The 12,064-nt window shown below is 52.4% G+C and overlaps 1 protein-coding gene and 1 long non-coding RNA gene across 2 annotated transcripts in view; one reads left to right on the top strand and one right to left on the bottom strand.

Moving 5' to 3' along the window:
- Positions 1 to 2,315, top strand: part of LOC134746857 (uncharacterized) — a 45,492-nt gene extending 43,177 nt beyond the window's left edge. The window contains exon 2 of the long non-coding RNA XR_010128270.1: positions 2,217 to 2,315. This is a non-coding gene — a long non-coding RNA (uncharacterized LOC134746857). The remainder of the gene's footprint in view (positions 1 to 2,216) is intronic.
- A 1,967-nt stretch (positions 2,316 to 4,282) lies between these two features.
- Positions 4,283 to 12,064, bottom strand: part of LOC134746932 (uncharacterized) — a 56,200-nt gene continuing 48,418 nt past the window's right edge. Inside the window, exons 10-15 of the mRNA XM_063681503.1 lie at positions 11,967 to 12,023; positions 11,377 to 11,891; positions 9,925 to 11,322; positions 9,673 to 9,870; positions 6,155 to 9,618; positions 4,283 to 4,984 (exon numbers count right to left, since the gene is read on the bottom strand). Coding sequence (XP_063537573.1) covers positions 4,689 to 4,984; positions 6,155 to 9,618; positions 9,673 to 9,870; positions 9,925 to 11,322; positions 11,377 to 11,891; positions 11,967 to 12,023 — 5,928 coding nt within the window. The 3' untranslated portion in view covers positions 4,283 to 4,688. The remainder of the gene's footprint in view (positions 4,985 to 6,154; positions 9,619 to 9,672; positions 9,871 to 9,924; positions 11,323 to 11,376; positions 11,892 to 11,966; positions 12,024 to 12,064) is intronic.

A 12,064-nucleotide genomic window follows, 5' to 3' on the forward strand; every position in this document is an offset into this window, starting at 1 on the left:
CCTCTGCAGGCTTTAACCGCTGAACCGATTTAATTGAAATTTAGCATAGAGATAGTTTGAGTCCCGGGGAAGGACATAGGATAGTTTTTATGTCGGAAATCATTCATAAAGAGAGCGAAGTTAATGAATTGCCTGATAATTGATGTAAGCAATTAAGCTTGTGCTCAAATTGAATGATTGCTATTACACTTTGTCCAGGCGCTATACTTACTCTAGCTGATGTTACTGATTCCACGCAGACGAAGTCGCGGGCAAAAGCTAGTGAAACTATAATAATAGTTTGAATCGACATGGAGTAATGTAATTATTGTAATTTTTTATGTCATCACCGTGAATAATACGTGTAGTATAATATTTAATTATTTATTAAAGTTTTATATGTGGATGTTCAGTAATTAAATCAAATCTATGTACTTATGAATGAATAAATCTTGTTAAACGAATACAGTTTTTTTTCCGATGCTCTTGACAGGTTCTGCCGCCCGTAAGAGGCCTGTTAGTCCAATAAGAAACGACCATCTGAAGGGTACATACACGGACAGAACATGTCTAGTCAGTTTTACCGAAAAATGAGATTTTCATTTAAAAATGTAGAGCTCTTAATGAACTATTAGTTATATATTTTGCTACCACTGTATAATATATAAATAAATATAAATAAATAAAATTCGTTTATTTTCAGACAACTCATAGGTCCATAGCATTGTTAGTAAGTTCTTAACTAAAAATTAAAACTAAAATTATTAATACTAAATACTAAAAAACTAAGATACTACAACTAAAATGAGTTAGTATTACTTAATAATATTTTAATTTGGACAATTCTAAAATTCAAAATTAAAATTAAAATTAAAATATATGTAACACAACTTTTTTTTAGTTATAAAAGACCTATAGTCACGAAATTACCATACATTATGACATGGTTCCAAATATTAAAACCGCGATTACTCAAAATGTTACTAAAGTGACTAGACATGTTCTTTCCGTGTACCCTTCATCTGTACATCTATATTCTATTTAACATTCTAAGGGCGTCCGCGCCGCATGGGCGGGCGCACGCACGCGGGTGCCTTTGTAGGTAAAATCCGTCGCACGCGTCCGCGCCACGCCAGTTAGCAAGATTCAGGCATCAACTCGTCACACCGAAGTGACTGTTATTCTAACCGGTCATACCGCCTAAAGCAAAATTATTTGTTTCAATTCGTCACAAGTAGGGTCAAGGAGGGAACAGTGACCCGGAAAAAAATAGCCGGGTACAGTGGCTCACTTATATATTATACTACTCTTTGGGCTCACTCAACCTATTTCCAACATGAGAAGCTATTTGCTTCTCTTTCATTCAGTAATCGAACAAATTCAAATGGACGAGCAATGGTTATCCTAACACGTAAAGGTCTAAAGGTGCTAGTGTATAGCGATATTTGGGCGACTGAGCCACTGTTCCCGCCTTGACCCTACATTTAGTTCTATTAAGTCGCATCGTAGTTTTGTAGCTATTGGTCACACTGCAAATCTGTTCCCACGGCACTGTTTCTTTTCCAAAAAACATTACCTTCTGAACTTATCTAGACGGAGCCCCGTTCTGGGCGGTTTGCCCTTCCGGCATCTGAAGCTACCTAACGAACCTAACCTACCTATTATTAAGTGTGACGTACGTAAAACATTACACTTTGGAGAAAAAAGCCTAGGAACAGATTTGCAGTGTGACCAGTAGCTACAAAACTATGATGTGACAGAACTAAATTTACTTATGACTGATTGAAACAAATAATTTTGCTTTTGGCGGTATGACCGGTTAGAACAAAATTTTGGGTCACTCCAAAGTTGATGCTTGAACTTGAACCGTTAGCAACACTCATAAAACTTTTTGTTAACGCGGCGCTAGCTAGCAGACGCAAAGAACACAAACACACTATTTAGGTGGCGTTGCGCTTTTATTTTTTTGTTCCAAGAATGTTGATCTATTATTAACAATTTTTTTATTTGTTCTATTAATCACTGTTCTCTCATAGAAATGCAGGTTCATTAGTTTCATTACTAATTTGGAGGTTAGCTGCTTGGGACAAGGAATAAAATAATAAACAATTTTTTTCACAAAATTATATTTTGTGTGATAACACCTGCTACATGTCTTACTGTTATTGTATTTACAATAATACTACACATTAGTAACAATAACATTCATAACCTTGGGACGCCACAGTAACCAGTAGTCCACATAAACTACCAGTAACCAAAACTGCTCTCTGGTGACCGCAACGCAAACCTCTGCGATCCTCGTCGCCAAAATTAGTTCGAAAAGTTATGGCTCTCTTATTAGTTGTTTTGTAGAGCTTCGCCTATTTGCTTCTGTCGCATATTTGGGCGTTTTCTAAAATAAATATTGAAAACCTGATTCTTTCAAGCTTGGACATTCTTGGGCTCATTCTACTCAGAATCGACGGCATTCTCCATCCTGCCATTAAAAAAGATGTCCCAAAATGACAATTTCATTACGTCACGTTTTAGTGTGAAAATTGTTTTCACTTGTACGTGCGTGACGTTGTAGAAAGTACAGTTTTCATACAAATTTTCGTTTTTTTTTTAAATCAGGATTGAATATGCTAGTGATTGGGTTGAAGGAACCCAAAAAGTGCCAAAAACTCCCAAGATTTGTGAGAATCAGGATTCCAATATTTATGTTAGAAAACGCCTATTTTCCCGTTTTCTTGTGGCGCTGTTAAACACAGTGGTGTGCGTCGATTACCAGTTCGCAGTTTTACAATTTCCCTTAAACGAGCTACGGGCGCTCGGTGGCATCGGAACCATTAAAAAGAATATGTATAAATATCTCGAACTTCGGAAACGGAATAGATGCGAAATCACAAATATGTTTTGTTTCGCCACAATAACGGTTAGAGGCGAAAATATGTGACATTTTCAATAAGGTACCACATTGTCGCTTCCAGGACGAAAATTGCTTGTATCTTTATATGAAAAACCTGTCAGAGCATCCTTATGGCAAGCGACAATGTGGTACCTTTTGCTTGAAAACGACACATATAAGCACATGTTTGCGATTTTATAAAATACCCCGTTTCCTAAATCTTGCCTTTATATGGTGGTTTATTAGTTTACCATTATAAACGGCAGATTCAAACTTGCAATAACTTGTAAGAATTCAAGAGCAATTACTTGCATTTGTGTTAGAAGAAAATAATTAACACCTAATTTCATACTTAGTTGCGTTAATGTGTAATGTAGATTCAAAATCCGAAAAAATTACGCGTCGGTGTCATACGCATTGCTTTGTCAAGGTTAAATTTAGCTTGTCCCCAGCGCAAGTTTATTTCAAGTGCTAGTTATTGCAACTTAAATACAAATAAATAGTTTTAATACATAGGTCCCGATGGCGCCGAGTGCCGGCAGATCTTTATCAAAATTCAACTGACGGTCGGCGGAACGCCTCTTAACACAATTTTAATATACGTGCAGAAACTAAACGCAACTAACCTAAAAAAAACTTAAAACGATACGCAAAATTAAGTGTTAATAACATTTGGCAATAAATTACTGGGATAACACGAAATAATCCTTAAGCGAAACATAACTATCTTAATTATAAAACGTTTCAAACCTACGCGTGTAAAAGAATACAAAATATAAAAAAAAACGTTAACCGTCATTTAGGCCTGTTCGTCACTAGCGCGGCGTCGGTAACTTCACACAAATTTAGTTTCCAAACACATTATCATAGGAACAAAAATCTCAAAAATATTCGGACTCGTCATTCGCACGGTTAATTCTTAAAAAAATAATTCAATTATATTACGTAATTCATTAAATTTTACATAGTATTACAGTTTTATGTTATTTGGAAACTATCTGTGTGTGAAATTAGCTTCATGCAATCAAACCAGCGAGCGGAACCAATCCATTCTGCTACCGGTATCACAATGACAAATTAAACTCATAATTATATCTTAGTGTTACTACTTACGCCATCTATATACAGCCTTGTGTTAACTAAATGTAATACATTTACAATATCTTACACGGAAATTAAGCAGAGAGGACGAGAAAGAGGCACTTTGAAGAACAGATTACATTAAAATTATAAATTAAGTCGCAGACTGCACTCGGCAGTCAGAGTTCAATGTGTACAATACCATGTATACAAAATATACATACTTCGTTATTAGCCATACAATATGCGATCCGAAAAACAATTGCACTTTTCAACAAAACCAAAGACCTAACTAATTTCTTTGGGAATTGAGAATATATTAATTTATTATGATTTATTACGCATCGGACGAGCACAATACGAGGTCGATACGAACCGGTACATACAACAGCAAACACGATTTATTGCACTATTTAATTATGCTACATCTCCGCCGGTCAAATATAAACAGGTTTTAAATTATTTATCCGCAATTTTGTACTTTGTTCAGCTTCAAGATACCGCGCGAGATTCCTACACTAAAAAGCCACCACCGACAACCGAAAACCCGGGAAGGCAACCGAAGCGGCGTATCGAACCTACACTACTCTATATACACTAGCTTACTTATTTGTACTTACGATACGATCGGTTTTTGGTCAAATCGCGTCACAGACGTCCGTCACAAAAACACTGGAATGCCGCGTGAGTATTTCGAGCACTACTCGTTCACTTTCGGATCACCCGGCTTGGGTTTGGGCTACCGACGCATCGTAGAGTTCAGGCTCTGCAGCCCTAGGGCGGACGGGGCGTTGATGTACCCGTACGCGTACACGTTGGGCTGCTGGGCGCGGGGGTCCGGGGCGGAGTACTGCACGGGCGTGTTCACGTTCATCATTTGCAGATTGTTGAACTGCTGCTGCGGCGGCATGCGGTACGAGTTGGCGAGGCCGACGCCGACACCGTACTGCGAGATGATGTGCGAGTTCAGGTTGGGGGACATGCGCGACGTCGGCGCCATCTGCATGTGCTGCATCGGCGACAGGTTGCCTGGAACTGACGACACATATTCAACTAACAATCACTCACATCAAGGATACATACGATGTTCTTAGTGGTATTTAATAAAAAAGAATGTTACAACATCAGGGGTCGGAAACCGGTATTTGCTCGATACAAAAATACCGGTATTATTACGTTCTTTTTCGTTCTTTTGTTTATAATTTCATTTTTAATGGGACGTTTTAATAATGCAAAATTGTTTTCTAAATACATGGTTCAGTCCTACGTAAAAAAATAAAATAATTCAAAATATTGGGCTATTTCGGGGTTTTAAAAAAATACCGGTTCCGAGCCCTGGTTGTAATAAAACATTTCTCAAGCTGGCATTACACTGTGACTAGTTGAGACACCGATTAATCGCCGGATAACTTGTGTGGCGAATTAGTGAAGCCAAAAAATAACATTGATCAGATAAAAGAAAAAGTAAAGGTTGTGTCATACCATGCAGTCAAAGAGAAGGAACAGGATAGAGATATATGAAAACTACTCCACTGAGACGAGTTCAGTTCTTAAGAGGCCGGTGTCGATTTTGGAGCAAAAATGTAAAATTGATAGATTTAGTCGTTGAAATTATACACGTTTTGTTACGTAATATCTAAATAACAAGTATTGGTTTCTATTAGCACGTCTTCTCATTTTGCCTTTTAATAATGAGGTCGCGAGCGTGCATCACCGGTAATATATGGAGGAGCAGTTTTTAAAAATTCATCAAAAAATTATGGTGGTTTAAGTAAATTATACAAATTGACGTATAAGAATAGTTTCAGCAAATGTTGTAGATTGTTTAAGTAGCAAAATTACGTCAAAAAAAAAATAAGTAGTTTTTCGGAAAAATTGTTTCATTTCCTCGAACTCTAAGTCATATAACAAAAATGTAATCTGATAAAGGTCAAATTAAGTACAGAATATGTGTAACCTAGATATACCTCATGTCATTGCATGTGCAAACTGCAAAATTTCATTACAATCTAACACGTAGTTTTAAAATAGGAACGAAACCCCGTTTGTATGGAAAGGTGAAATTCGGCCGAGCTTGCCGGGGACTCTTAAATCGTAATGTTAAAGTTGAAATTCTATTGGCGCGTATGTGGTCGATAAAACGTAGTATGCCCGGAAGAGGGTTGTCTGTTGTGAGTCTGAAATCGTTGTGTACCTACTGGGCGCGGGCGCAGTTGGACGCCGGGTAGTACTTGTGGTAGTGCTGCCCCGTCGCCTGCTGCGCGTACTGCCTCGTTGTGTACTTACTGGGCGCGGGCGCGGAGTGTGTCCTGGTGCGCGCGGCGTCGAGCTGGTTGGGCGCCGGGTAGTACTTGTGGTAGTGCTGCCCCGTCGCCTGCTGCGCGTACTGCCTCGTTGTGTACTTACTGGGCGCGGGCGCGGAGTGTGTCCTGGTGCGCGCGGCGTCGAGCTGGTTGGGCGCCGGGTAGTACTTGTGGTAGTGCTGCCCCGTCGCCTGCTGCGCGTACTGCCTCGTTGTGTACTTACTGGGCGCGGGCGCGGAGTGTGTCCTGGTGCGCGCGGCGTCGAGCTGGTTGGGCGCCGGGTAGTACTTGTGGTAGTGCTGCCCCGTCGCCTGCTGCGCGTACTGCCTCGTTGTGTACTTACTGGGCGCGGGCGCGGAGTGTGTCCTGGTGCGCGCGGCGTCGAGCTGGTTGGGCGCCGGGTAGTACTTGTGGTAGTGCTGCCCCGTCGCCTGCTGCGCGTACTGCCTCGTTGTGTACTTACTGGGCGCGGGCGCGGAGTGTGTCCTGGTGCGCGCGGCGTCGAGCTGGTTGGGCGCCGGGTAGTACTTGTGGTAGTGCTGCCCCGTCGCCTGCTGCGCGTACTGCCTCGTTGTGTACTTACTGGGCGCGGGCGCGGAGTGTGTCCTGGTGCGCGCGGCGTCGAGCTGGTTGGGCGCCGGGTAGTACTTGTGGTAGTGCTGCCCCGTCGCCTGCTGCGCGTACTGCCTCGTTGTGTACTTACTGGGCGCGGGCGCGGAGTGTGTCCTGGTGCGCGCGGCGTCGAGCTGGTTGGGCGCCGGGTAGTACTTGTGGTAGTGCTGCCCCGTCGCCTGCTGCGCGTACTGCCTCGTTGTGTACTTACTGGGCGCGGGCGCGGAGTGTGTCCTGGTGCGCGCGGCGTCGAGCTGGTTGGGCGCCGGGTAGTACTTGTGGTAGTGCTGCCCCGTCGCCTGCTGCGCGTACTGCCTCGTTGTGTACTTACTGGGCGCGGGCGCGGAGTGTGTCCTGGTGCGCGCGGCGTCGAGCTGGTTGGGCGCCGGGTAGTACTTGTGGTAGTGCTGCCCCGTCGCCTGCTGCGCGTACTGCCTCGTTGTGTACTTACTGGGCGCGGGCGCGGAGTGTGTCCTGGTGCGCGCGGCGTCGAGCTGGTTGGGCGCCGGGTAGTACTTGTGGTAGTGCTGCCCCGTCGCCTGCTGCGCGTACTGCCTCGTTGTGTACTTACTGGGCGCGGGCGCGGAGTGTGTCCTGGTGCGCGCGGCGTCGAGCTGGTTGGGCGCCGGGTAGTACTTGTGGTAGTGCTGCCCCGTCGCCTGCTGCGCGTACTGCCTCGTTGTGTACTTACTGGGCGCGGGCGCGGAGTGTGTCCTGGTGCGCGCGGCGTCGAGCTGGTTGGGCGCCGGGTAGTACTTGTGGTAGTGCTGCCCCGTCGCCTGCTGCGCGTACTGCCTCGTTGTGTACTTACTGGGCGCGGGCGCGGAGTGTGTCCTGGTGCGCGCGGCGTCGAGCTGGTTGGGCGCCGGGTAGTACTTGTGGTAGTGCTGCCCCGTCGCCTGCTGCGCGTACTGCCTCGTTGTGTACTTACTGGGCGCGGGCGCGGAGTGTGTCCTGGTGCGCGCGGCGTCGAGCTGGTTGGGCGCCGGGTAGTACTTGTGGTAGTGCTGCCCCGTCGCCTGCTGCGCGTACTGCCTCGTTGTGTACTTACTGGGCGCGGGCGCGGAGTGTGTCCTGGTGCGCGCGGCGTCGAGCTGGTTGGGCGCCGGGTAGTACTTGTGGTAGTGCTGCCCCGTCGCCTGCTGCGCGTACTGCCTCGTTGTGTACTTACTGGGCGCGGGCGCGGAGTGTGTCCTGGTGCGCGCGGCGTCGAGCTGGTTGGGCGCCGGGTAGTACTTGTGGTAGTGCTGCCCCGTCGCCTGCTGCGCGTACTGCCTCGTTGTGTACTTACTGGGCGCGGGCGCGGAGTGTGTCCTGGTGCGCGCGGCGTCGAGCTGGTTGGGCGCCGGGTAGTACTTGTGGTAGTGCTGCCCCGTCGCCTGCTGCGCGTACTGCCTCGTTGTGTACTTACTGGGCGCGGGCGCGGAGTGTGTCCTGGTGCGCGCGGCGTCGAGCTGGTTGGGCGCCGGGTAGTACTTGTGGTAGTGCTGCCCCGTCGCCTGCTGCGCGTACTGCCTCGTTGTGTACTTACTGGGCGCGGGCGCGGAGTGTGTCCTGGTGCGCGCGGCGTCGAGCTGGTTGGGCGCCGGGTAGTACTTGTGGTAGTGCTGCCCCGTCGCCTGCTGCGCGTACTGCCTCGTTGTGTACTTACTGGGCGCGGGCGCGGAGTGTGTCCTGGTGCGCGCGGCGTCGAGCTGGTTGGGCGCCGGGTAGTACTTGTGGTAGTGCTGCCCCGTCGCCTGCTGCGCGTACTGCCTCGTTGTGTACTTACTGGGCGCGGGCGCGGAGTGTGTCCTGGTGCGCGCGGCGTCGAGCTGGTTGGGCGCCGGGTAGTACTTGTGGTAGTGCTGCCCCGTCGCCTGCTGCGCGTACTGCCTCGTTGTGTACTTACTGGGCGCGGGCGCGGAGTGTGTCCTGGTGCGCGCGGCGTCGAGCTGGTTGGGCGCCGGGTAGTACTTGTGGTAGTGCTGCCCCGTCGCCTGCTGCGCGTACTGCCTCGTTGTGTACTTACTGGGCGCGGGCGCGGAGTGTGTCCTGGTGCGCGCGGCGTCGAGCTGGTTGGGCGCCGGGTAGTACTTGTGGTAGTGCTGCCCCGTCGCCTGCTGCGCGTACTGCCTCGTTGTGTACTTACTGGGCGCGGGCGCGGAGTGTGTCCTGGTGCGCGCGGCGTCGAGCTGGTTGGGCGCCGGGTAGTACTTGTGGTAGTGCTGCCCCGTCGCCTGCTGCGCGTACTGCCTCGTTGTGTACTTACTGGGCGCGGGCGCGGAGTGTGTCCTGGTGCGCGCGGCGTCGAGCTGGTTGGGCGCCGGGTAGTACTTGTGGTAGTGCTGCCCCGTCGCCTGCTGCGCGTACTGCCTCGTTGTGTACTTACTGGGCGCGGGCGCGGAGTGTGTCCTGGTGCGCGCGGCGTCGAGCTGGTTGGGCGCCGGGTAGTACTTGTGGTAGTGCTGCCCCGTCGCCTGCTGCGCGTACTGCCTCGTTGTGTACTTACTGGGCGCGGGCGCGGAGTGTGTCCTGGTGCGCGCGGCGTCGAGCTGGTTGGGCGCCGGGTAGTACTTGTGGTAGTGCTGCCCCGTCGCCTGCTGCGCGTACTGCCTCGTTGTGTACTTACTGGGCGCGGGCGCGGAGTGTGTCCTGGTGCGCGCGGCGTCGAGCTGGTTGGGCGCCGGGTAGTACTTGTGGTAGTGCTGCCCCGTCGCCTGCTGCGCGTACTGCCTCGTTGTGTACTTACTGGGCGCGGGCGCGGAGTGTGTCCTGGTGCGCGCGGCGTCGAGCTGGTTGGGCGCGGGCGCCGGCGCCGGGTAGTACTTGTGGTAGTGCTGCCCCGTCGCCTGCTGCGCGTACTGCCTCGTTGTGTACTTACTGGGCGCGGGCGCGGAGTGTGTCCTGGTGCGCGCGGCGTCGAGCTGGTTGGGCGCCGGGTAGTACTTGTGGTAGTGCTGCCCCGTCGCCTGCTGCGCGTACTGCCTCGTTGTGTACTTACTGGGCGCGGGCGCGGAGTGTGTCCTGGTGCGCGCGGCGTCGAGCTGGTTGGGCGCGGGCGCCGGCGCCGGGTAGTACTTGTGGTAGTGCTGCCCCGTCGCCTGCTGCGCGTACTGCCTCGTTGTGTACTTACTGGGCGCGGGCGCGGAGTGTGTCCTGGTGCGCGCGGCGTCGAGCTGGTTGGGCGCCGGGTAGTACTTGTGGTAGTGCTGCCCCGTCGCCTGCTGCGCGTACTGCCTCGTTGTGTACTTACTGGGCGCGGGCGCGGAGTGTGTCCTGGTGCGCGCGGCGTCGAGCTGGTTGGGCGCCGGGTAGTACTTGTGGTAGTGCTGCCCCGTCGCCTGCTGCGCGTACTGCCTCGTTGTGTACTTACTGGGCGCGGGCGCGGAGTGTGTCCTGGTGCGCGCGGCGTCGAGCTGGTTGGGCGCCGGGTAGTACTTGTGGTAGTGCTGCCCCGTCGCCTGCTGCGCGTACTGCCTCGTTGTGTACTTACTGGGCGCGGGCGCGGAGTGTGTCCTGGTGCGCGCGGCGTCGAGCTGGTTGGGCGCCGGGTAGTACTTGTGGTAGTGCTGCCCCGTCGCCTGCTGCGCGTACTGCCTCGTTGTGTACTTACTGGGCGCGGGCGCGGAGTGTGTCCTGGTGCGCGCGGCGTCGAGCTGGTTGGGCGCCGGGTAGTACTTGTGGTAGTGCTGCCCCGTCGCCTGCTGCGCGTACTGCCTCGTTGTGTACTTACTGGGCGCGGGCGCGGAGTGTGTCCTGGTGCGCGCGGCGTCGAGCTGGTTGGGCGCCGGGTAGTACTTGTGGTAGTGCTGCCCCGTCGCCTGCTGCGCGTACTGCCTCGTTGTGTACTTACTGGGCGCGGGCGCGGAGTGTGTCCTGGTGCGCGCGGCGTCGAGCTGGTTGGGCGCCGGGTAGTACTTGTGGTAGTGCTGCCCCGTCGCCTGCTGCGCGTACTGCCTCGTTGTGTACTTACTGGGCGCGGGCGCGGAGTGTGTCCTGGTGCGCGCGGCGTCGAGCTGGTTGGGCGCCGGGTAGTACTTGTGGTAGTGCTGCCCCGTCGCCTGCTGCGCGTACTGCCTCGTTGTGTACTTACTGGGCGCGGGCGCGGAGTGTGTCCTGGTGCGCGCGGCGTCGAGCTGGTTGGGCGCCGGGTAGTACTTGTGGTAGTGCTGCCCCGTCGCCTGCTGCGCGTACTGCCTCGTTGTGTACTTACTGGGCGCGGGCGCGGAGTGTGTCCTGGTGCGCGCGGCGTCGAGCTGGTTGGGCGCCGGGTAGTACTTGTGGTAGTGCTGCCCCGTCGCCTGCTGCGCGTACTGCCTCGTTGTGTACTTACTGGGCGCGGGCGCGGAGTGTGTCCTGGTGCGCGCGGCGTCGAGCTGGTTGGGCGCCGGGTAGTACTTGTGGTAGTGCTGCCCCGTCGCCTGCTGCGCGTACTGCCTCGTTGTGTACTTACTGGGCGCGGGCGCGGAGTGTGTCCTGGTGCGCGCGGCGTCGAGCTGGTTGGGCGCGGGCGCCGGCGCCGGGTAGTACTTGTGGTAGTGCTGCCCCGTCGCCTGCTGCGCGTACTGCCTCGTTGTGTACTTACTGGGCGCGGGCGCGGAGTGTGTCCTGGTGCGCGCGGCGTCGAGCTGGTTGGGCGCCGGGTAGTACTTGTGGTAGTGCTGCCCCGTCGCCTGCTGCGCGTACTGCCTCGTTGTGTACTTACTGGGCGCGGGCGCGGAGTGTGTCCTGGTGCGCGCGGCGTCGAGCTGGTTGGGCGCCGGGTAGTACTTGTGGTAGTGCTGCCCCGTCGCCTGCTGCGCGTACTGCCTCGTTGTGTACTTACTGGGCGCGGGCGCGGAGTGTGTCCTGGTGCGCGCGGCGTCGAGCTGGTTGGGCGCCGGGTAGTACTTGTGGTAGTGCTGCCCCGTCGCCTGCTGCGCGTACTGCCTCGTTGTGTACTTACTGGGCGCGGGCGCGGAGTGTGTCCTGGTGCGCGCGGCGTCGAGCTGGTTGGGCGCCGGGTAGTACTTGTGGTAGTGCTGCCCCGTCGCCTGCTGCGCGTACTGCCTCGTTGTGTACTTACTGGGCGCGGGCGCGGAGTGTGTCCTGGTGCGCGCGGCGTCGAGCTGGTTGGGCGCGGGCGCCGGCGCCGGGTAGTACTTGTGGTAGTGCTGCGTGCCCGCCTGCTGCGCGTACTGCCCAACAATACAAACATGATATCATATCAATATATTTT

This window comes from Cydia strobilella, chromosome 13, assembly GCF_947568885.1.
Source record: "Cydia strobilella chromosome 13, ilCydStro3.1, whole genome shotgun sequence".
In the NCBI taxonomy this organism is placed as follows: Eukaryota; Metazoa; Arthropoda; class Insecta; order Lepidoptera; family Tortricidae; genus Cydia; species Cydia strobilella.